This window comes from Coloeus monedula, assembly GCF_965178545.1.
Source record: "Coloeus monedula genome assembly, chromosome: 2".
Lineage (NCBI taxonomy): Eukaryota > Metazoa > Chordata > Aves > Passeriformes > Corvidae > Coloeus > Coloeus monedula.
In genome coordinates, this window is record NC_138782.1 from 8,388,521 (window position 1) to 8,414,608 (window position 26,088).

Sequence of the window (26,088 nt, forward strand, 5' to 3'; positions counted from 1 at the left end):
GTCCATGCTCCAATGTTTAGTGATTTTGTATTACCTTCTCCCTGAGACAACAGAACAGAGCAGTCAAAGGTCAGAGCAAAAATACTGCAGACAACTCCAGCCATGTCACAAAACATTTGCACTCATGTTCCTTTCTAGCATGTGGGTTTAATTGAGATGAAAATATTTCTATACTGATAAATGAGAGTAAGTTTGCTTATCCCACAGTCTTCCTAAAGGAAATAACAGCCATGAAAACTGTGAAGCATCACTATGTGTGGATCCAATTAAGGCCATATGGAGGGCACGAAGCAGTGAAGCTTCCACCATACACAGGTCTTGGTTATTTATACCTCAGAGAATTTTGTTGAATTTAGAAAAGGAAGATGAAGAAAAAAGAACCCTTGTTTTTTATTACAGGTTTCATAAGAAACAGCAGCAATAACAGTGAAGTGCTGGGTTTCCTTGACATTAAGCAAAGGGTAGGAGAGGGGAAGTGGTGGCTACAAAGATATTTTAAAGAACCCTGTGCCCTTTGTTTCTCCAGAGTTGTTTTTTGGCAACCTCTGATGATGCAGGTACCTGTCCAAGCTGAAATCGTGTTCCCAGCCCATTATATTGGTGATGAATCATAATTGCTTATTAAGGTGCTGCAGGCACTCTTTCTAAGAAATAGACGTAATTTTTACAATACTTCAAGCTTTTAAATAAACAACATAAATGACCATTTTAGTGAATATGGGAGCGCTATACCTCTGTTTGGGGATTAAGGAAACAGAAGTGATTCGAATAAATCTTAGGGAAGTGAGGAGGAAGCCAACCTGAGGAATTAATGTCACTTCTATTGAACAGGCAGGCAGACTGTGAAATCCCATCTGAGGAGCAGGAAAGATGCATTTTTTCTGCTTTATTGCTTTCAAATTCTGCAAGAGTAAACCAGCTGTGCTTAAAGTGACTCTGAGCAAGTGTAAGTGTGGCATGCTGTGCTGGATGAAATATAGAAGCCATGAATTCTTCCTTACTTTGTGTCAGGTCGACAGGATTTTTTGTATTTGTTTTCTTTAGAGTGTCTTCAGTTGAAGGACTTTATTTTAAAAATCATTTATAAAATGTCAAGATTTTTGAGGTCGACAGGTTTTTTTGTATTTGTTTTCTTTAGAGTGTCTTCAGTTGAAGGACTTTATTTTAAAAATCATTTATAAAATGTCAAGATTTTTGATTCTGTGAGACCAATTCCTTGATCTGTGTTGACTCAATAACAAGCAGTTTTGAACAATGATATTAAAGTTACATGGACTGTACTGCTGATGGAGGCATAAAACAGTACAGCCAGCCTTTCTGAGGAAGAATTTTGATGTATTGTCCAGACTTGGATTTCAAAGCTGTGCTTTATCTTAACAACTAACTCTAAGACAATAAACAAAGAAAAATAAATAGAACCCTAAAACGTGACTAGAACTGCTGCTTGTGATGTTCTGAATTTGTTTCACGTATGCATTGCATTAGGCATCCACTGGCACACCATTTCCTGCACCATGCCCTGCTGTAAACAAATGCAGAACACACTGTTTTCTTCCACCAGTGAATAACACCTCAGTCAACAGCTTATTTGCCTTTGGCTTTTATTTTTGACTCCCTTTAATTCATGTTCTTCTTTATATACTTCCTACATGCTCTGAATATGGACTAATGGTTTTTCTCCTGAAATATAACTGAACCAAGAACTCCAACTAATATTCCTGCTTCTTTAGAAAGAGATGGCCTGCCCAAATATAATTTCTAGCTTAAGGAAAAACTACTTCATTGATTATAACCCCCTGCAATAACTCCTTTTTAATATGTAAACCTTTGCAACTTCAAATTGTTTCTGAAAAAAGCCTGCCTAATAATTCATAGAAATGAAGGCATTCAGCCTGCAAAATTATTCCAGAAATTCAAGGGCTGCAGCCTCAGTCTCTGCTCTGTTTATTTGTTCTGAGGTAGCACTACCACAGGGATTTCCAAAGTACCTTCAAGGAATTACATTCAAGAAAATACATTGCCTTTTCAGGATTGGAACTAAAACCAAATGTTACCTACTGGATGTTTACAGACATGTTGAAGTTTCTGCATTCTCCCACTTGTAACGCTGCATCCACCTCTGGGATCCCCAGCACAGGAAGGACATGCATTTGTGGGGAGAGCCCAGAGAAGGGACACAAAGGTGATTTGCAGGATGGAAATCCTCTGCTATGAGGAGAGGCTGAGGGAATTGGGATCACTTAGCCTGGAGAGGAGGAAGCTCTGGTGCGACCTAATTGTGGCCTTTCAAAAAGGGCCTAATTTATAAGGAGAGGTCTAATAAATAAGGCCTTATAAATAAGGAGGAATGTGGAGAGCAATGGTTTACAAGGTTATGGAGTGACAGGACAAGGGGGGGATGGATTCAAACTGAAAAAGGGCAAGTTGAGACCAGATATTGGGAAGAAATTCTTTACTATGAGGGTGGTGAGGCTCTGGCACAGGTTGCTCAGAGAAGCTGTGGATGCCCCATCCCAGGCAGTATTCATGGGTAGGTTGGATGGGGCTTGGAGCATCCCGGTCTAGTGGAAGGTGTCTGTGTCCATGGCAGGGTGGTTTTACCAGATGACCTTTGAAAGGAATAAGATGGATTTGTCTTTACAAACAAACTGTAGGTCTGCTGATAGGTAAAAGCTAGATACTGAGAGGTCAAAGAAACAATGGGAGGAATTCCACTGATTGATTAAAGGAGTGAGAGGCATTTGTCCTTACAAACAAACTGTGGGTTTGCTGATAGGTAAAGATAGATACTGAGAGACAAAAGAAGCAATGGGCAGAACCATAAATTCCATAGGAAAAGAAAAAGGGGGGTATACATAAGAAGGGGGTCTGTATTAAGCTATTCTGGAAGTCTGTACCTCTCAAGTACCTCAGCCAGTGGGGAAAGAGAGAGGGAAATGAGGCCGGGAAATTAGGATAAAAAGGGGTCTGCATCCTCTAACAATTTGAGAGACCCCAGGGGAATGCCCTATGGCCTCTCCCTTTATTCGAATAAAGTAACAGGACTCCTCTGTCTTCTTTTTGGACATAAACCTCTGGTGTTTGTGGATTAATTTTCTTTACAATTTTAAGGTCCTTCCAACCCAAACCATTCCATGCTTTCCCAAGTTGCTACTCTAGGTGCAGTGAAGAGACAAAAAAAACCAAAAACAAAAACAAAAAGAAAACAAACAAACAAAATAGACCTTATCGCTCTATTAGGACAGGACAGAGCCAAAGCCCGGGGCAAGAAATTCCCATTTCGGCCCGTTTCAAGCCTCGCTGTGATTTCCGTGAAGCCGACAACAAATATTTATCCCTTTTTATCCCTATCTCGCTTTTTTCCCGTTTTATTCCTTTCATACCGCTGCTCTCGGGCCGCGCGCACTCACTACTCCCCATCGGCGCTATCGGCGTTCGGCTCATCGACTGCTCTGGGAGCGGCTTTGCCGCTTGCGCTGCGTCTCTGCTGGGCGGGACGGGTTGGCTGCTATCGAGACCGGAGAACGGACGGAAGAGGGGAGGTGAGGGTTTCTGGGATCCGGGATCCAGGATCTAGGATCCAGGCCATCGCAAGGGGGGCTGGCTCGGGGTTCCCTCTCTGGAGTTTCTGTCCCGCCGTTGCAGCCCTCGCCCGCCCGGAGAGGGCAGGAGCGGGGCGGGTGTGCGGCCTACGGGCGAGCAGACATACAGAGAGACAAGCCGGGCCCCGGGCTCGCGGTGCCGCTGCCCGGGGCTGCAAGGTGTCGCCGGCGTTGGCAGCTGCCGCAGCCGGGGGTCGGAGCGCCCCGGCCGCCGCTAACGCCTCCCCTGTGTGCTCTGCCCGCAGGCAGGTTCGCAGGTGCCGCCGAGAATGGACATCAGGCCGAACCACACCATCTACATCAACAACATCAATGACAAGATCAAGAAGGAAGGTACGGGTGGCTGCCGGTTGCCTCTGGAACTGGGAGGTTGTCCAGTGGGGCCTGGTCATGCACTTGCACACGGCACTTGTCTTACAACGGGACTCCCAGGCCTATGAAGTGCCGAGCAGGAGGTGGTCATGAGCCGAGCTCCCGGCTAACGCCTTCTTGTAATGAAACAGTAGCTAAAGCAAACAAATGCACCTCCCACTAGATCAGGTCGCTCAGTCTTGAACACTTTCAGGGATGAGGAGTCCACAACCTCTCTGGGCAACCTGTTCCAGTGCCTCACCACCCTGATAGTAAAGAATATTTTCCCAATATCAGATCTAAGCCTCGTCTCAGTTTGAAGCCGTTTCCCCTTGTCTTGTCACTCCAAGCCCTTGTAAATAGTCCCTTTCCATCTTGTATGCTCCCTTCAGGTATTGGAAGGCCACAGTTAGGTCACCCCTAAGCCTTCTCTTTTCCAGGCTGAACAACCCCAAATCTCTCAGCCTTTCCTCACAGGAGAGGTGTTCCATTCCTCTAATCAACTTGGTGGCCTCCTGGACTTGCACCAACAGGACCATGTCCTTCTGTGCTGGGCACCCCAGATCCGGATGCAGCACTGCAGGTGGGGTCTCACCTGAGTGGGGCCAAGGGGCAGAATCCCATACCTCATCTGCTGCCCACCCTGCTTTGGATGCAGCCGAGAACAGGGTTGGTTTCTGGGCTGTGAGTACACATGTCCAGCTCATGTCAAGCCCTTTGTCCACCAGCACCCCAAGTCCTTCTCCCCAGTGCTGCTCTCCATCTGTCCATCCCCCAGCCTGGACTGGTTGATACTGGGGGTTGCCCTGACCCAGGTGTAGCACCTTGCATTTGGTCTTGTTAAATCTCGTAGGACTCCCGTGGGTTAATGGTAGGGTGTGAAATTATCTGTTAAGATTACAAATTACTTTCTACTTAATACAGGTCTTAAAATAATTTTAGGAAAAGTGTTTTGATAGAAAACCTTTTTTTAAATAAAAAAAAATAGCACACTATGGTTAGTCAGGAGCAGGTGGTGAAAGTGACAGTGGACTGGTATTATCAAGTTATTATCAACAGCAATGAAGAAGAGGCAGCATTCTTACATTGCTAAAATAGTCCAAATGTAAGGTTTGTGTGTTAGAATGATTGCACAGTACAAATTATTTATTTAGCTTAATTTGGATAGGACTAAGGTTTAATTTGGCATGTATTGAGGTGATTGTAAATAATTAAAGCAAATCCATTGCAGCTGTAAGGTGCAGTAGAATCATACAAAAATCACTTGGATCCAGAATATTCAAAAATACTTTATGTGAGTGAGAAAGTTGATTAAACAGTTACAACAAAAATTTCCAACTTTAATTAGCCTTTAGGTAGTTACTATTTTGCTGCATTCTTGTTTTACGTCATATCTTTACTGCTGCTTGTTTCAGTTTGGATTTTCCGATCAGTCTGAGATGGCTGTCATACATCATACTTGATTGTGTGAGGGTGTGTGTATACATACATACATGAAAATACATTTTTACATACTCTTATACAATTGTTACTCCCTCAGAATGGTAGAATGGATGGCACTACAACTTCTTCACTACCTGAATCCTTGAGATGTGAAACCAAATGTTGCACACCAGCTTACAAAACCTGGACAAATAAACTTGTACTGATGCAACAGTTTTGACAAACTCATGTACTCACTGTGTGAGCTGAAGTTCATAAAAAACACTGTTCCCAAAGGACAGCAGACTCGGTAGAAGTGGAAATTTGCATGCAACCTGTTATAATCTCTTTTCTCCTTTGGTCTCCAGAGCTGAAGAGGTCCCTGTACGCATTATTCTCACAGTTCGGTCATGTGGTCGACATTGTGGCTTTAAAGACCATGAAGATGAGAGGACAGGCATTTGTTATATTTAAAGAACTTGGATCATCTACCAATGCTTTGAGACAGCTACAAGGCTTTCCATTTTATGGGAAACCAATGGTAAGTTATTTTGTTACCTTTGTAAAGAAGAAAAATACCCTGATGGTATGATACAGTGTTTTGGTACTTGCACCTTGGGAATGAACTGTTCTATGTAGTTGTTACCAAACGATTATACAGTCATGTCACATCCGGATGAGTATCTGCATTTGTGCAAGGTGGAGGGATGCTGAAGAGATTGCAGTTACAACACACACACACTTTGAACTTAACATTTAAATTTCCTAACTGGGGGCTTTTTGTTTTGCTATGCTGGATTAGAGTTTTTAAGATCTTAAATACTTTCATTTTACTCATTATGTCTTCCATTGAACCAGTTAAATTAATTCTGTAATATTATTGAAATTAGATGTTTTCAGTCAATTTATGTAGAGTAACATTAACTACATATGATGCTTCCTTTTTGGGGTAACAGTGAGGAGGGTGAGATCTCCACAGTTTACTTTCCAGATTATTTTTTTTTTAAATGATGGCCAGTTCTTCCTGACTGTAGATCACCAAACCAAGTAACTGCATTTCAGTATAACTTCAGTGAAACAAATACAATGCTGGTTGATAGAACATGATTTAGTAATGTACTTCATAACATGCAGAATAGCACAATTGACCTGCTTTGTTCTTGCCTGCTTGGATAATTAGGTATCTCTTAATTCTGCAACTGTTGGTGATGTGTAACAATACATGCAAATGGCCCACAACTTCACCAATGGATGAGTACATTACTACTGGCTCTTAGCTCATGGCTTTGAGCACTGAAGAGAGCAGTTGTGCTGCTGAGCCATAAGCTATTTGCCTTAGCACCTTCAGATTCTCTAATTAAATCCTTAACACAGAATTTTGCAAGCTCAGTCCTACCATTTATCCTTAAGGAGTTTTGTACTCAGTAGAATTCAATAAGAAATAAAAAGATTAAGGCTTTATAAGCTTTCAAATGTACTTCCCTCTCTGAACATTGACTGCAGTCTGTATACTCTAAGCACTAAACAAAAGCATTAAAAGAAATCTTAAGATGCTGTGTAGTTTTGTATTGAGGTAGTCTCTGATAGGAAAAACAATAGGATTGTGTGCATAAACAATAATGTTGTGCACCAGTATAGTTATGCCTGCATCTGCTTAACTTTCTGTTTTGGGGAGCCTTTGTCAAAAGACCAGCAGCATTTATGCAATCTTGTTGAGATTAAGATTGCATTTTCTGTTTAAGAAGTTTGAGTTTTGCTGAGCTCACATTTCTGCGGACATCTGAGAAATCACTGACAAATTTTAACTCCCCTTAAAATGGGATTGAACACTTATAGTTTTAATAGAAGCTAGATCTAATTTTTTCAAATGTCTTCTGTGTATCTCAGATGTATCTCTGTGTACATGTTACCTTAATAGATGTTAAAAAGATGTTGTTAGATAAATGGAGTTCTGATTTCAATAAGCTAAAATTAGTAATTTACATGTTAGGGGGTTTTTTTAGGCCTCTGTAATTGTGTCAGAATTAACTATGAGAATTGGTTACTCTATAACTGTACCTACACTTTATAACAATGTTTTTAATATAAAAAGTTCCTGCAAAAAAAAAGTGTAAATACACAGTTAATGAAAGTGGTGCAAAATGTTCAGTATTATTAACTGCAGAATATACTCCGTTTTTCTTTTTTCTTTTAAAAAGCGTATTCAGTATGCAAAAACAGACTCTGATATCATCTCTAAAATGCGTGGGACTTTTGCTGATAAGGAAAAAAGGAAGGAAAAGAAGAAAGCCAAAACTCTGGAGCAGTCAGCAAACCAACCAAATAAAAAGGTTATCCAGGTATGCTGGCTCTCTGTTTAGAGGGGAAAAAAATTAAAACCAAACCAAAAAACAAACAAACAAAACAAGCCCCCACAAAAGCTATTCTAAATAACTGCTTTTTTAGGACTTACTGTTGTCTTTTGTTAATTTTCAATTCCCTAAATTGGGGTCTGTCGATTATCTAGAACTCGAGCATTTGCTAGAAGTTGAAGGAGAGGGGGCTGGTTATGTAGTCCTTGCTGTTCCTTTTTTCTTCCTCCTTTGCTATTACCAGATGAAAATAAAGATGTAGGGCAAAGGTACAACAAACCAAGGTAGAAACTAGCCTCTTTTTAGAAAAGGAAAAAAAAGGAGAGTGTGGTTACCTTTAGCACTGGCTTCAAGTGTTCAACCAGCTTTTCTCTTCAGTGTTTTAATCCCATGTTACCCAATAATGACAGAAGAATGGTAAATGGGAATAAGATAATTCGTTTCCATTAGATATTAGATGGTCAATGTTAGATTAACAGGAGTTGGTTTGGAATTTATCTCCACTAAGGGTTGACCCACCTGAACTAACAACATTTAGTAGTTTTTGTACTGAAGTATAGCAGAAGACATTAAGGTACCTGACCAGTTCCCCCCAGTTTATATACTGGACAGGATGTTCTGTACTATGGAATATCCCTTCGGCCAGTTCTGGTCAGCTGTCCTGGCTCCCTTCTGGCTTCTTGTGCACCTGCTCGCTAGTAGAGCGTGGGAAACTGCCAAGTCCTTGATTGAAACAAGCACTACTTAGCAACAACCAAAACATCAGTTTGTTATCAGTGTTACTCTCATACTAAATTCAAAACACACTGTACTAAGAAGAAAATTAATTCTATCCCAGGTGAAACCAGGGTACGTGTCTAGGCCTTCATTTTCAAAACCTCTTCCTCCCTGTCTATTAAATCAAATCCTGTAATGTGGAGAAATACTTGACTTAGCCACAGATTGATCAGATAGTAGTGATGTTATTTCTTTTGATTGCCTGGTTTTGGAGCTAAGCAAAATTCACACACTTTGTTCCCTTTGGGAGGTATCTCATAGGCAGCAAATGTTCCTTGGATTGTAGCTCAAAAAAACCCTTAATATATGTCTTGAGTTGTAGAGAAACGTAGTGATGTGTGCCTGTCTGTTGCTAATGGAACACCTTAGTAAAACTGTTTTGTACTTATTTGCTAGGGAGCAACACAGAATTCAGCCAATGCCCCAGGGACTACACCACAGAATCAGGTAATGCTTTTTTATTTTTATAACTAAAAGCATGAATGTTTACTCTCTATGAACAATCATTTGTTGCACATGGAAGCTTGAGGATGTATTTTACAGCTTTGTTTTTGTCCTATGAGAGATTTGTCTAATAGCTACGTCACAGTAAACAAAACAAATGTGTCATACATGAAATCCCTATTTGTGCTTGGTCTTTGCATATTAAGTGTTTCAATTAATTAATTTTGAGTTAATTATTTTTAAATTGAAGGTTACAATTAACCCATCAGCCCAGGTACAAAAATCCAGTTCCATTATCAGTGTTTTCATTTGTTTAAAGTAGTTTATTAATAGAGTTGCACCCTTCCCAGTTAAAATTTTCCCAGTTAAAAATCACAAACTTGCCCCCTTTTCAAGCTTCAAACCACTGGTACACCATAAGAGTTACCTTTCCTGTGTTTACTGTATACTTTTACAAGTGTTTTGAGATGTGTTGGACTTGCATTCTGATTCCAAGGCCAAAACCCCACCCAGTCTTAGTAGCCAGCAGCTATTTTTAGCTACAGAGCCATTACTCTGCAGGCAAGTTCCGTGGCAACCTGAATACCTGAATTTTAATGAAGGTATTGTATTCCCCTTATCTCAATTACTACCACCCCCCCACCCCCCCCCGACAACGATGAGCCATTGGTGGACGGAGATGATCCATCAAAGGGAAAGCACCAATCGCTTTGGACCGAAGGGGCGGGCTGTGGGCGGAGCAAAAACTATAAAAAGGACGAAGTGGAGAGGCGACCCCTTTTTTCCCCTCTTGCTCTCGCCAGACTAGCTGTGGAAGGCATCCGTGCTGGGCATTAAAAGCCTTACCCCTTTTAAGGGGCTTTTAGTAATATTTTTAAAGTCAGCCCAGCACTGCAAGTTCTTTTTCTCTACCTGAGGTCTAGTGCTGTCTCAGCCAGAAGATCTCAAATCCCTGCGCTCCTGGGGCATACCATCTACCGAGCCATAGGATCCCAAATTTTTATATTTTTCTGATTTCTGTAATTTTTCAATTTTTCTGTTTTCAATAAATTAATCTTTTTAAGAGTTGTCTCATTTCTCACAAAATGCCTCTTTTACTATATCCGGTTGACAAGAAATGAGAACCTGCAGTTTCTCATTACTTTAGAGAAAACAGCACTATTACCAAATCATACTGGATTCTTAAATTCAGACTGTGTTTAGTATCAGTTGAAGGATTCTTAATTGTTTTCTTTGTTAATAAATTCCCTTTAACTTATTTTTTCTAGTAGCAGATAAGGAGAAGGAAGACAACACAGGATGCCAAAATATCTGCCTAAAAGCTTTATTTCAGGAGTTTGGGGGTTCTCTGCTCACTTTTTCTTTTTTCTCACAAGTGTCCTATTTTTCAAAGGATTGTGTGGAGATAGATGTAGGAACAACTCCCTACACTTCATTCAGCTTGTCTGCTCAGTGACCTTCTAAATGATTCATGTTAGAAGTGAAAGTGGTAAAGAGCCAGGATCTGCAGGAGAGCAAGTACCATAGAAGAGTATCTTTGCCTGTCCTGCATCTTTCTTGAGTACTGTCATTGCAAACGTAATCAACAGAGGAAAAGGTCTTGCTCCCTGGATTTTCAGACACAATATGTGTATGTCAGTTTGCATCAAAGCACAACACTGAGTGTTTGGGTATTTCTTTGAACTTCAGAAGTTTATTTTCTAATGGCAGTACCTGGAATATTTCCATCAGTAGAAGGAGATTGTTCTGCTGAGGCTTTAACTTACTTGGCACTGCTTTGAGGATGTTTGAACCTGAGGTGTCTGGTTTATTTTTACTTGTATAATGTACTCGATGACTTGAAGATTCCAGTATCAGCAAATGACTACTCAGCCTTGTCTGTGGTGGGTGGCTACAAATTTATATTAGCAGGCAAATCTGTTAAAAGACTAAAGCTCTAAACTATTAATTTTCCTGGTTTTTGCTTTTCTCTTTTTTGCCGTTTCTTCTTTGTTTCTGTTTCGTGAGTTCTTTTACTCAGAGTTTGAATTAAAATGCAGGAGACTGAGAATTCTTGTTTGGACTTAGTTGTTTATTATATCTTATCTATAATACAGCTGCACCAGGTGTGCTTTCAAGTTAACAAGGTGGAAAATGGCCGTGAGTTCTAACTTCCAAGGCTTTTTAAGGTCTAAATTAACCAATTATGAAATATCAAGTAACTTTGTTTTTATTTATAATTCAATTACTAACTTTTCATGTCCTGCAGTGCGGGACTTTTGACCCAATAGCATAACCCCTAGATGTGTGAAGGAGGAGGAGAAAGGAGAAAGAAAGATCCACACCCAAATTCCTCCATATTGTAACCTATATCCCCTAAACCTAATTTTCTACATCTCTACATATTCCACCCAGTGATACAAGTTTTAATTACACAGCAACAACCTCAGTGTTATCACACAATTTAGGGAGCTTTTCCCAAGGTTTCGGGTCAAATACAGTGTGCTTCTGAGGATCACTGCTTGTCAGCACTGAAAGGCTGAAATTCTCAGAACCCAGGGTTCCAACACTAAATCTAAAGGGGTTTCTAATTAAGAAATTTGAATTGAGCTCTGTAATAAAACTGTGTGGGTTTTGTGAATTTTGGTTGTCCAGAGATATTCAGTATTTGGGTGGTACTGCAGGTGAACAGGGCTTGGCTTCCCACTGCTTTCCAGAAGGATGTGAGTCTTTCATACATTCTACCACTGCCATACAGGTGTCTTGGACAGCACTGCAGCCACTACTTAGGCACCTGGGTGCGGAGAGTACGGTAGTGTCAGCTCTTGACAAGTTAACTGTGACATCTAAAACAGTATGGTATTGTGATTTTTGTGGAAGTAAGAACCACTCCAAATTAATATATCCATATAAAAGACCCAGGGGGCTCTGTCTGCATATTGATAAAGGTGTGCTGAAGCCCAGATAGAATGTTACGAGCAAAACTAAAGAAATGTGTCTTGGTTCAAATAATCATGCAGGAAGATGCAAAGGAACTGTATGCATCTATGTATAGTCTTCTGAGCTTTGATCTTCTCTTGTTGCAGGTGCCTGATAACCCACCAAACTACATCCTTTTCCTTAATAATTTGCCTGAGGAAACAAATGAGATGATGCTGTCCATGTTATTTAATCAGTAAGTTTTGAATAGAAATTATTTCTCCTTTGAATTCTTCTGTAACCTGCATGTGTTTTCTCAGTTGGCAAGCTGACTTTTTAGAAATAATAGTTTCTTCTGAAGGTATTTCAGTTGTTTGTCTTACTGCCAAGGTTACAGATGTCAGTTCTGATGACTTGGTTCAGAAAGTAAATTGGATCTTTTTCATAGCTGGTTTTGATTGTGCAATTTATCTGCTATCAATCTGCACTGGATTTAAGCTGGCGACTGTAATACTAAAGTCTTTAGGACAGCAGGAGCAGTTTTAAAACTAGTTAGATTGCTCCTGTACGTGTACAGGACTGATTAAATTGCTTCCACATAATATTCCTTAATTGAGGCATAGTTCTAAGGATAGAACATGTAAAACCCTTCCGTTTCAATTTTTCGTTAGTAATAACTGTTGCAATAGTAGATGCTTCTGATAAAAAGCTACTGAAGAGAGATGTATTATCAAGCTAATAAGTATGTTTTTACTCTCACTTTATTTTAAAGGTTTCCTGGATTCAAAGAAGTACGCTTAGTGCCAGGGCGCCATGACATTGCATTCGTGGAGTTTGAAAATGAGAATCAAGCAGGGGCTGCTCGAGATGCTCTCCAAGGATTCAAGATCACTCCATCTCATGCCATGAAAATCACTTATGCGAAGAAATAACCATATGCTCCTGTAAAGGAGTTCTGTGGATAGGTGTTGGGTTTTTTTAAACACTAGTAACTCTCATCAGCTAGCATGTTTGCTGTTCTCTGCAGAAAATATAAGACTCGAATAGAATTGCCACAATGACCAGGGCACACGATGTAGGATTTCCACAGATCGCCTGGATAGTAACTTTTTCTGTTGAAATACTAATTTTTATAAAATAAAATATAAATATGCTGTTTTCAAGCCATGTTTTTTCCTCAAGTCTGTCTCATTATTGATTAGCCTTGCAGGGCTTTATTCAGTTTAAGAACTTTTAAGGTTATCCTTATTTCTCAGAAATAAGTGCTAAAAAATAGCTGTCTTTCCAGAGCAAAAAGTATGATCAGGAATGCTAAATGCCAGCCTATTCAGAATAAATACAGCATTCAACCTCATTATCAAGGGGACAACTGTTTTTCACTTAGGAAATACAGCTTATCATTAGTGGGTTTTTTCCCCAGGTATAGATAGAAATTGATTATAGTTTGGCAGTGGAGTTGTTCAACTTGGTTTTTTCTTGGTGTCTGGCAGTAGAAGCAAGTCCTGAGAGGAAACATAAAAGTTTCTGGGTTTTAGCCAGGCTTTTTCAAAATACCTATCCTAATGCTTCTTAGGATTAGGGTTTGTTTTACTTTCTTTTTTCTCATTTGTTAAAAACTGTCTAGGTTTTGTGTGACATGAAGTAAACGGGATGCAGTGAAGTAATCAGATACAGTATTGTGAATTGTAACTGTTCTAAATATTTTGGAATAAGTTACTTTAAAAAGTTGTAGGTTTTGGTATCTGCAACATAACCCACCTTTTTTTGCACAAGACCTGGAAAATTGAAAGTTCACCTGCTCCCAGAGCACATTGCAACATGATGCCTCTTTCACAGTCATCTCAATTACTGTCCTATCTCCATTTATGTATTTTTTCATTCTTTTTGGTGATTTTGTGTATGTGTGATTTCACAAGTATTCTAATACTTGCAAATTAAAATTGTTTCAATGTGCCTGTAAGAGCAAAAATGACAGTCGCTCTATCATGAACCTTTTATTTTTCTTCCTGCGGTCATAATTTCATAGGTAATAATTATGCTGTCATTGCATCCCACTAGTTTGTGTGCACATGACTACCATTGCTCTTCACCTTTATTCATTTAAAGGGTTTGGACCCGTCTGTGAAGGAAGTTGGACACAACATACGGGAGGTGGGAGGAAGGAGTAACCGGCAGGAAGGCTAGAATGTGGTGAAGTCAGCTGTGATGGGAAGGTGATGCTAGAAGTTGCATGATGCACTTTCTTTGAAAGAGTGGGGGTTTTTGATGACAGCTTACAATTTCTGTGGTTCTGTTTGGGAACTGAAAGCTGGTACAGCCAGCAGCTCTTCAGGCCTCCTCATGAATTGGGAAACACTGGTTGACAGGAGTGCAATGTGGGAATTTCCACATTTGCCCTTGGTTATTTCCACATGCTGATCCAGACCCAGCCTGCTGTAGCCTGACAGCTGTGCTGTGAATTGCTGTGGTGTGTGTTCCTTTTGTTCATGTGCCTGCATCTATTTTAATTAAAATACTCCCTACAAGTCTAATGTATGCTAGGACAAGATTTGTGGGATTTAAATGAATTCTGGGTATCGTCTCCAGGGTGTAAAGAGGACCTTTTAAGTCAGCCCGTGGCACTGTTTAGTGTCTTGGACCTGCAAACCCTCAGTCGAGGTCAGCTAGGTAAAGAAAAGGGAAATGATTGCTGTCCTGGCATGACCTCTGTGTTTTGCTCTGACTGCATCTCCCTGTGCAAGGGATCTTGCCTGTACAAGTACACAGTGCTTGAATTCTTAGATTTCAAATTCTAATTGCTGACTTGCAAAGCCTTTTTCCTGCCTTGCAGCTCCCTAATTGTTTGTTTACATTGCATCCATCTGCTATCGTCCCAGTAGGTCCTTTCTGTAGACAGGAACAGGGGAATCTCTGCCACTGAGGGGTTTTGGTCCAGGGCAGATTGTGCTTGCCAGTGAGCATTTGGGAAAATTAAGGACAGGAGGATTAAGAAGGATGTAATATCATTTGCTTCTTACCAGGGTCTGACTTAATTTTCATTCTCAGACTTTGCCTGAAGTATGATTAAGGCTATGGACAACTCTAGGAGGGCTTAGCATGTTTAAATAATACAGTTGCTGATTGAAATGTTAATACAGAATGGCTTTGGGAGGGGATTCAGCTTCATAAGTCAGCCCTGAGGTTTTCCCCCTGCCTACGGCTCTTCTGGTGGGATGGAATGTCGCCACAGCCCCTTCCTATTAGCTCGGTGTGTTTGTCCAGGTGTCTGTCTCTTCCATAAAAGATGGGGATTGCTGGACCTCGCCCACACTCAGTAAGTGCTGCAGCAAAGAAAAATGACACAAAGTGTTTATTTGATGATTTTACTTTTGTGTCTCAGATTAATGTGTCCTCTTGCAACTGGAATTTTTATGGAGAAGCTTATCAGCAAGAAGCTGTGTGCTGCTGATGACTGTGTCTGTAAGTAAATTTGTTTTAACTTTGAGGACAAAACAGCCTCAAAAATAATGGTGGAGGTGCAGGGAAAACTACTTTGCTTATTTAGCTCTGTCATATATTTGTCTTGTCAAGTGGCTGTGTAGAATGTCACATGCAGTTTTACTGAAAAATGGGACACAGCCCTCATCTGCACCGCAGCCACAGCCAAGGGTTTTGTAAAGGGACATTTTTCACTTAAGTGAAAATTGTAGAGAGGGATTACAACTTTTCACTGATGAAATGGCATCTTAAGCTGTTATTTTGCTTACTGGAGAATAGAAAAATGCACAGAACAAATTCTTGAAGACTTTTACTGTTTCAAGATAACCTACTTTTATATGTATACATACAAGGTCATGTGTATTTATATTTCTGTAAAAGTATGTATGCATTTAAATTCATCCACCTCATTCTTTTGTTGCCTTTTTTTTTTTCCCTCCCAGACACCATTTCCCTTGCCAGAGCAGAAGAGGATTATATTGCTTCAGACTGCAGGTTCATTAATATTAAGAAGGGACAGTTGATTTATGTTTATTCAAAAACTAATGAATGAAAAAAACTCTGGAGAATTCTGGGCTGCAAGTATAAGAGTTGATTCTTGTGTATATGAACAAACTAGAAGTAGATTAACACACTACTGTCAAGACATGGATGCAAATGCTGAGCTCTTGTGGGGCTTAAAGCAGCAACTTAGTTTTAAAAGTGAATGTTTAAACTGGTTGAGGAGACTTGAAGGGCTTTAATATTTTTCTTTTTTAAAATGAAATATCTTCAATAGCTATATGGTAATTATGAACTGAACCTTTACAGAAGGGCTCAACAGTTAATTTCTGTGGCTGTTTATGAAAATGGTGGAGGAGAAAGCTTTTATCTCAGGGGCCATTAAAGTCTTAAATTTAAGGGAAGCAAAGATAAAGATCAGCTGTGTTTACAAAAAACATCCAGATAAACTATAAGCAGTATTCATTTACTCAAAAAATGTATGGCTAGATCAGAACTTCTGTCAATGCTTAGTTTCATGTGCCAGCTGATTAGAACCTAGGAAATGGAAAACCAGACTAAGAACACTACTGGTAACTCCTTTTGACTAAGTGATAAACCAGCTCAAACCAGATGAGGAGTGTTTTAAGGTACCTAATTATACATCTCCTTGCTTGAAGGTTTATGGAGAACAGTATGAAGACCATATGGGGACAGTTGGTTATTTCCCTAGCAGTTTGGTCTCAGAACAACATGTCTATCAAGAAGCAAGTAAGACCACTCCTACAAGAGTAAGAAATTGACAAAAGCCCAGATGGCTGTGGAAACCATGTTTTTACTAGAAAATGGACATATCATGAACCAGCCATAAAATAGAAAACCCAGAGCATGTAAGACAGAAGGATCCGAGCACGTACACAGGGGAAGAATCCATAGGGAGGTTGTGAGAAAGGAACAAGCAACAAAGCATAATCCTGAGAAAAGGGAAGAAAAGGGTAAGAAAATGCAAACTGAAGGACAGTTGTGACATACACAACAGATGATGTGACACACATACAAGAGCCAATCATAAAGCATAAAGTAGCGTGTGAAAATAGGCCTTAACCTATATGCACAATCATGTCTAGGGAAAGCAAGAATTGTATATTAGGGACAGTAGTTAATCAATAAAATGGCTTCTGCTTGATTCACACTGAATCATGTAGAGTCCATTGTGTCTCTCCGCAGATGGTGACCCCGAATGTGGTACTTCAAAAAGAAGTGGAGGAGACACCTGGACAGAGAAGACCGGCTGGAGATTCTGGCGCAGCTGGGCTGTGAGCCAGGGGAGCAAGGGAGCTCTGGGATTTATCAAGAGATGTTGCAACGGGATACCCTTGAGGTAAACAGCTGGTGCAGCTATGGGGCAGAAGGTTTCTGCAGAAGAAGGGGCCATAGTCAGGTTACTGTTAAAAATACTCTCTATGAGAGGGGTGAAATATGAGGAGTCCACATTGAGACAATTGTTGCTATGGTGCCAACAAAACGGCTATGCACCCGAGCCAAATACAGCTTTTAATCTAGAAACTTGGAAGGGAGTGGGTGACCGCCTGTGGGACGCTGTTAGCAACGGGGATAAGGAAACCCGTTCTTTGGCTACAGTGTGGAAATTAGTTTATGTGACCTTGCAAGATACAAAAGCAGAGCAGGCAGCTGCTTTCATATGAGGCCACACAGGGCATTTGCGGCAGCCCCGATAGCATGCCCTGTTATCACGGCTTTTGAACCGCCCTTACCGTATCCAAGTGTCCCTGAGGAGGTACCTGCTGTGCCTACAGCCTCAACACAATCTTAGCCACCTCCGGCAGCACCTATGGAAGTTGACACTGAGTATCTGCCTCTGCCACCTATCCCTCCGGGGGGAGACTTTTCTTTTCCACCTCCGCCACCTTGTGCTGTTCCTGCACCACCGCTGCCTGCAGCAGACTGGGGTCTCGAGATACTCTGGAAGATAGAAGAGCAGGAGCGTGCACGGCCGACAATGGAAGAGCAATTACGAGAACAACAGAATGCGGAGTGGGAGAGACTGCTGCAAACCATATGGGAAAATGACATAAGAAACATCAGACAGGAGGAAAGACTTAAGCAAGTAACTCAGGGTTCGGGGGGAGAGTCAGACTGGGATTGTTTGCAGCAGATTCGACGTAAGGAAATGGAAACAGAAGAGTTACAGAAGAGAGAGGGAAAACAGAGAGAGGGCCAAGAGAGGGTGGATCAGGGCCAAGTGGTGGGTCAGGGCCAAGCTATTTTGAGAAATGCTGGAAAGGAGTTATACAGCATGCCATAATAGAGGGAGAATTTATTCCTGGGGCTTATCCAGTAGTGTTGGGAGGCAGAGATCCTGGCAGGGGCCAGAAACCTAACCACTGGACACCTTTCATTTGGGAGGTGATTAAAGAAGCTAGAAAATCAGTTTGTGATTATGGGTTGCAAAATCCTTTCACACAGTCATTTATTGGTAACATCTTTGGGTCCAATATTCTTTGCCCTTATGATTGTCAACAATTAATGCAATTATTAATTACAGGGATGCAATATATATTGTGGAAGTCTAAGTGGACTGATTTATGTCAACAAGCTGCTGTAGCTAACTTATACAGGGATGATGGTGATCCTTTGAAATATGCATCTGTGCTAACAGGAACGGGCACGTTTATTGATGCTCAAGTACAGAGCTGAATGAATGTACAGATTTTATGTCAGTCAGCCCATGCAGCTTGAGAGGCTCTGAGGCAAATGCCTGAGGATGGCAAAATAGTGCTACCTTTTACTAAAGTAGCACAAGGACCAACCGAAACATACATGTCCTTTTTGGATAGATTGTGAGAAAGTATTCAAAAGTCCGGCATTCCCGAAGCAGCAAGGGATTCTGTACTTATGTCTCTAGCAGTTCAAAATGCTAATTTGGCATGCAGAAGAATTCTGATGGCACTCCCTTGCACTGCTTCAATAGTAGATATGATGGAGGTGTGTGAAAAAATCGGGATGCCAGCAGAAAATGCTATTTTAATGGCTGAAACATTTGCCGTGGCTGTAAAGCTGCTTGTAAAACAAGGTCAGGGAGATAAAAGACTGCATTGTTTTAAATGTGGGAAACAAGGACTATTCCTAAAAAGAGTGGCAAGTGGCATTTGTTACATGATTTAAGGGAAGTAAATAAGGTAATGGAAGACACGGGAGTACTTCAACCAGGATTACCATCCCCCAGTATGATTCCAAAACATTGGGAAATACTGATAATTGATTTAAAAGATTGTTTTTTCACCATTCCATTGCATCCAGAAGATTGTGAAAATTTTGCTTTTTCTGTTCCCTCTGTTAACAAGCAAGAACCCTACAAGAGATATGAATGGACCGTTTTGCCACAAAGTATGAAAAATTCCCCTACTATGTGCCAATTTTTTGTGGCCTGGGCATTGACACCATTCAGGCAACAGCATCCAGAATTAATTGTTTATCATTATATGGATGATCTTTTGATTGCAGGAATGCAATTGGACAGAGAACAAATTATTATAGAATTAGAAGAATAGTTGAAAATGAAAGGATTGGTTATTGCACCAGAAAAAAATACAACAGATGCCACCATGGAAATATTTGGGTTCAATAATAGATCAAACCACAGTGAGGCTACAGAAAATCAAGTTAAACCCTACTATTAAAATCCTTAACAATGTTCAAAAAATAGTAGGTGATATTAATTGGGTGTGGACAATATGTCGTATCACCAATTCAGATTTACAAGCTCTGTTACATGTATTGTCAGGAGGAGGGGGTGTTAATGCTCCTCAAAACTTAACTGAAGCAGCACAAAAGGCTCTTGAAAATATTGGGCAAAAAATTGTACAAGGCTATATGTCCCACTGGATCCAGATTTGAATATTGCAGTAGCTATTTAGCCAAAAATATGTGTTTGCAGTTATTCTCAATGGGCCCAACAGACAGATCTGTTGTGTATATTGGAATGGATCTTTTTGCCAGCACAACCAAAGAAAACTATAATGACACCTGTGGAATTATTAGCTCATATTATAATGAAAAGCCAAAACTGGTTAATAGAAATATCTGGTTTAGAGTCTGCAGAAGTTATTGTGCCAACAACTAGAGTATATTTAAATTGGATGCTAAGACATAGCAGAGACTTGCAAATTGCTACTTTGGAGTTTACAGTGTTTATAAACTCAGTGTTTATACACCAGGACATAAAATGCTCACATTTGTAACAAATACTGAGATAATTTCAAAATCCCTTTGTTCTTCTAAGCCAGTTCATAGAATAATGATTTTCACTGATGCCAGTGGCAAAACTGGGAAGGCTACTTATGTTTGGAGAGAGAAAGGTCAGTGGAAACAGGAAGTTTTACATGAAACAAACAGCCACTCTACTCAGTACTTAGAGTTATTGGCAGTAGCAGTAGTATTTGAAAAATGGAATGATCAGCCAATTAATGTTGTATGTGATTCACTTTATTGGTAGGAGTAACTTGTCGCTTAGAACGTGCATTGTTAAAGGAATTGAATAACCATGACCTATATTTGCTTTTTCACTGCTTGCTTTTTCACCACTTGCTTTTTGCTTTATCAAAAAGACACTGTGTTTATTTTGTTACTCATATTTGTAGTTATTCTACAAATTCTACAAATTCTATTCTAGTAGCCTAGCCAAAGGCAATTCATGAGCAGATTATTTAGTTTCTCCTGCCTGGGCTGCTCCTGCAGGAAATAAATTTCAAGAAGCAGCGCAGTTGCATCAATTTTTTCATTAATCAGCAAAGGTCCTGCACCGGCAATTTCACATTTCCTGGACTGATACACAAGCTATTGTGGCGTCTTGCAGTGATTGTCAACAACTTCATCAGCCATTAGGGACAGCAGTTAATCCGAGAGGACTTGGAGCCTTGAAATTATGGCAAATGGATGTAACGCATTTTCCAGAGTTTGGCTGATTTAAATTTATTCATGTGTCTGTTGACTGTTTTTCTTTTGCAGTATGGGCCACTATACAAACAGGAGAAACCACGAAACATGTTCTAAAACATTTACGCACAGCTATTGCTGCCCTTGGGATTCCACATACCTTGAAAACTGATAACGGCCTGGGTTATACCGGTCATCATTTTGCCACCTTTTGCAATTTATGGGGTATTGTTCCTATCACTAGGACTCCACATTCTCCCACAGGGCAAGCTATCGTGGAATGCACCCATCATACCTTGAAGCAATTGCTTCACAAACAAAAAGGGGGAGAATTGTCCCTTTCGCCTCAAGCCCGCTCGGAAAAAGCTGTCTATGTAATGAATTATCTACGTATCCCAGGTGATAATCTTGTTCCTCCTGTGGTAAAACATGGGCCAGGACTAAAACGGGACTGAAATGAAACTCCACGCGATAGTGGGAAAGTATGGGTAAAAAATGGGGCTACAGGGCAATGGGAAGGACCAATGCAATTACTAACTTGGGGAAGGGAGTATGCATGTGTTTCCACAGACACGGAATTATACTGGGTGCCTGCGAAGTGGGTGAAACCATGGCTGGAGAAAGACAGCAACCCCAACCTGTGTGCTGATGCTGAAAATTGAGGTCTCACGTCAGCTACACCTCAAATGTCCTGATTCAGACTGTGGAAATTTTAAACCGTGGGTATTGCATGTATGCTTAACTTGTGATGCAAAATGGTATTGCAGTAGTATTAATCTTGTTACGAAAAATTGTAAAGAAATACATACTGCAGAGGAACGTAAAGTAGGAGTAGAACAAGTTTTCTGTTGGAACAAGATTCCTGTGCCAAAAGAGGCTAAAGATTGGTGGGTACCTGAAGATGACTGGTCATGGTTTTTAACGCATTGGAAGGAGAGAATGCAGGAAAAATGGGGCCCAGTGGGAAAATTTCAGTCATCACATTTTTACTGTTAACCCTTAAGACAGCAGTCAAAGCACATGATATTCTGGAAGTAGTGCCGTGACACAATGTGTCAGTTATTTTTGCTGTTACTAAGCAGGGTTCCTTTTGTCTGTCTATGGCTATGCCAGCTGATCCATTCGTACTTGCTTGATAGGCATACCTGACTTTAACCCTGAACAATTTAAGGGCTATATAAATAGACCAATTCCTGCTACTTGTAATGCTACAATGCTTAATGCTACATTATCAGCTCACAAGCAGCAGGAGCCATAGCTAATTGTACTAAAGACTTGCTTTTGGCACTTAATGCAACTTCAATAGAGCCCCAAGAACTTCCACTGTTAGTCTCAATGGGAAAGAACTGCAGTTGTGTTGAATTTGGTAATGTTTACGGTGTTCTGGCATGTCTTAATAGAACCAGGCAGCAAAACCTGGAAATAAATTATGGCTATTTCCAAAACATCTCACCCAAAGCACCAGAATACCATCAATGTGTTCCAAATCAAACTCAGAAAATAGGGTACCAGCAGAATGAGTATTTGTTTTGCCCACACCAATTTGTGCATGAAGTAAACAATCCATCTGCTGCTCTTTGGAATAATGATACACCTAAACGGCTACCACCTGGCATATTTTTAATTTGTGGGGATCGAGCATGGCGAGAGATACGGTCACGAGTGATAGGGGGACCATGTTTTTTGGGAAAACTTATTTTGTTTAAGCGTTCCAAGTTAGACCTACTAAATCACACTGTATGGAACTTTACAAAGAACCTACCACAACGATCACGACAAAGTGTGTCTCAGTTCGGTCCTGAATGTAATGAAAAGATTCAGTTTTGGTCAACACCATCACGAGTTATTACTTCCTTATTAACACCAGGTGTCGCTGCAGCCAGAGCCTTACGTAACTTTAAAAAGCTGGCTTGCTGGATGGCCAGACAATTAAACATCGCATTGAATATTATTACTGACATGTTAGTTGATGCAGATAGTGTAAGGCATGCATTATTACAGAATAGGGCTGCTATTGATTTTTTGCTGCTAGTGCAAAGACATGGTTGTGAGGACTTTGAGGGAATGTGTTGTATGAATTTATCTGATCATTCTGTATCCATCCATAGAAGGCTTAAGGAAACACAGGAAAACATGAAAAAGATCATGACAGGACATGGACTAGACAGGTGGTTGGAAGGATTTGACTTACTAGGTGGTTGAAAGATATTATCAAGCAATTGGGGGCATGTTTATTTGTTTATTGATTGTTTTGCCATGTTTAATCACTTGTATTTCTAGAATGGTGCAGAAATCAATGCATAGCATATGGCTGGTTCAAGGAAAGAAAGGGGGAAATGCGGAAACCATGTTTTTACTAGAAAATGGACATATCGTGAACCAGCCATAAAATAGAAAACCCAGAGCATGTAAGACAGAAAGACTTGAGCACATACACAGGGGAAGAGTCCATAGGGAGGTTGTGAGAAAGGAACAAGCAGCGTTGGGGAGGATGTGAACAAAGAACAAGCAATGAAGCATAATCCTGAGAAAAAGGAAGAAAAGGATAAGAACATGCAAACTGAAGGACAGTTGTGACATACACGACAGATGATGTGACACACATACAAGAGCCAATCATAAAGCATAAAGTAGCGTGTGAAAATAGGCCTTAACCAATAATAAATATACATGATTGTGCCTAGGGAAAGCAAGAATTGTATATTAGGGACAGTAGTTAATCAATAAAATGGCTTCTGCTTGATTCACATTGAATCATGTAGAGTCCATTGTTTCTCTCCGCAGGTGGCTATTATGGCTGGTGAAGGGGTCAGTGCCTCTGACCCAGGAAGGGGTGACCGGTCTGGAAAGATGGTCCCGAAAGGAATCGCCTTCCCGAGGCCCGGTGTCTTCCCTCAGCTGCTAGCTAGGAGGGCCCATGCAGAGACTGTCACCTCTTTAGTGATTGTCAGCTCGTGATTTCAGCTCAGCTCTGCAGGGCAGCCTCCAGGCCAAGCCAGACCAGAGAGAGATGAGAGGCTCGAGTAGCTGGTTCCACACAAAGGTAGCTTTATTGGTCCGTACTCCAGCGAAGGAGAGCTAGGGGCAAGCATCTGTATCTCGCAGGGGCAGAGGGCTTGCTTTTATAGGGATACAGGGGATGGGTGCCAGGGGGTAAAGGCCAATGGGTTACAAGGGATCTGCATAGGGTCTCCTAGAGGATTCTGGGTCTGACTTTTCTCGCCATGACTAAAGAAGTGGTTGTCTTTCCAGGGAGTCCTGCTGGGCGATTATGCAATCTTCTTATCTCAGCAGACATCCCTCCAGGGCAGGGGCTGGGCATACCCCACAGGTGGCTACATAATTATACTTGGCTATGTAATGCTAATTTGCTGTAAAAATAAATCATTATTGTTGCAGTTGATTGTAGCATATCAGAGATGCTTAGGAATCCAATCTTTGGGCCTTTATACAGGCAAATAACCTCAATAAAATCCCTAACATAACCTCTGATACAGCAGACATTGTAAATATTGCAATAAAGGCTTGATCCTTTTGATTTGAATAGTATTCCTTTAAGGTCACGTAAGTTCTACCCAAAGCTTTCTTTTTTAGATATTGCAGCCTGGATACTGTGCCATAAACTTCAGTAATGTTACTTCAGTAACTAGTGCACCTTCTATTAATTGTATATATAGATGGACACTGTCATACAGAACTTGTGATTACTATGAGACCATGCTTGCTTTCCCATTACAAAGCTAATAGTGTGTCAAAAAACTGGGTTTAAAGGGTTTTGGAAACACATTAGTATTCTGTGAGTAAGCAGGCTGCATTTCTGAAAGGATGATTGTCCCTGATAGTGCACAGTAGTGCATTTTACTCAAAAAAAATTGTATTTTTACAAAATATCTGAAACACTTCACAGAGGAGTGGAAGAGGAGGATCCTTTCTCAGAGGCCAGTATGGTTTGGCTTACAACTAATAGTTATGGGTAGCTTATTAAGTGTTATTGAATGTTAGGTTTGAAGTACTTGCCTTCATCCATCCTCAATATTTTTAGCTATATGTTGTTTTGCAGCATATGGCAAAATACAATTAGTGTGTCAATCTTGAAATCATATCTGGTGTCTACAATCCTAGGTCCAGATTATTACATGGGTTTCATTAACACAGAGGAAATAAGTGAAAGGAAGAACTTTGTGTCATGTTAATGGTTGCAAGGATTTGCAGCAGACAAGCTTTATTTGGGCAACGCATCTTGGTTAAGTGATTGCTTTTCTTGACATTGCATTAGGTTATTCTGAATTTGGCCCAGAAGCATTGCAGCAATTAGTTAGCCAAAGAGCATGAAAGAACTACTACAATATGCATTCAAGCTCTTTTCTCAGTAATATGACAGCCAGTCTGCTGCATGACAAACTGAACTGGAAGCAGAGGTAGGCTAAAGGGATGTCTCAGCCTGAAGACTGACTTGGGGGACATTGCCAGGCTGCAATGCTGAGCTTTTATTGGGAAGTCAGTGACACAGACTTCTGTAAAAACAGTGACACAGACTTCCAGTCCTTTTACCCTTCCTTCACCTTCTTGCTATGCAGGAACACTGCAATGAAAACAAAGGGCGATACAGAGACATCTACTGATCTCAGCTTATTTTGCAAATGTGACTTTGTTGGGGAAGATGAAACAGGAAAGCCTTATAAATATGATTGCCTGACAAAAGATTTTGGGAATATGAAAACTATAAGCGACATTGAAATGAAAGCCACCTTTGAGATACCAAGTCTTAGTTACTGAACAACTGGAAAACAATGGTATGGCCAACTGAATGTAATCCCCTCTTGATTGAACAATACCCTCTGCTTGCAGGCAGGTCCAAGGGTCAGAGCAGACCCTACTAGCTCAGCAGAAGGGGTACAAAGAGTAGTTTTTAGAAGTTAAGATGTAACACTCTATGGTAATATAAGAACTCTTATAGGCTGTATGTAAATGCTATAGGATTTGTATCTTGTATTAGATTGGTTAGTGACAATTAGAATATTCAGTACAGAAGATGATTTATTGTATTGTAACCAGGACTTCAGACACTCTTACTATACACTCTTACTATACACACTCTTACTATTCTCTCTTACTATTCTCTCTTTGCTTACCCGCTTACTCTCTTGCTCTCTTGGGCCTGCTCAGAGCTGTGTAGTGGTTTTGGTTCAAAATATTCATTACTTACTTGTTTTCCTTCTGTGAGATAAGAATTAGGAGAAAAGCAAAGCAGGCGCAAACCTTAAACAGTTGCAGTACAATGAAAGAGTTTTATTACTAATAGAATTAAAAGTAAAGAGACAATAACAAAA

General features: G+C 40.5%; 2 protein-coding genes across 2 annotated transcripts; both read left to right on the top strand.

Moving 5' to 3' along the window:
- The first annotated feature begins 3,473 nt into the window (after positions 1-3,473).
- On the top strand, positions 3,474-13,026 carry SNRPB2 (small nuclear ribonucleoprotein polypeptide B2). The gene is made up of 7 exons (XM_082302539.1): positions 3,474-3,542; positions 3,848-3,935; positions 5,744-5,916; positions 7,574-7,714; positions 8,900-8,950; positions 12,013-12,101; positions 12,618-13,026. Exons 2-7 carry the CDS (start codon positions 3,872-3,874, stop codon positions 12,775-12,777), a joined length of 678 nt encoding a protein of 225 aa, XP_082158665.1. The 5' UTR covers positions 3,474-3,542; positions 3,848-3,871; the 3' UTR covers positions 12,778-13,026.
- Positions 13,027-15,180: 2,154 nt separating this feature from the next.
- Positions 15,181-17,122, top strand: OTOR (otoraplin; the record flags this gene model as incomplete). The annotated part of the gene is given in 5 exon segments (XM_082302836.1): positions 15,181-15,304; positions 15,766-15,860; positions 15,862-15,906; positions 16,483-16,593; positions 17,030-17,122. Coding segments are annotated over 5 exon segments (468 nt in total).
- Between the last annotated feature and the right edge of the window lie 8,966 nt (positions 17,123-26,088).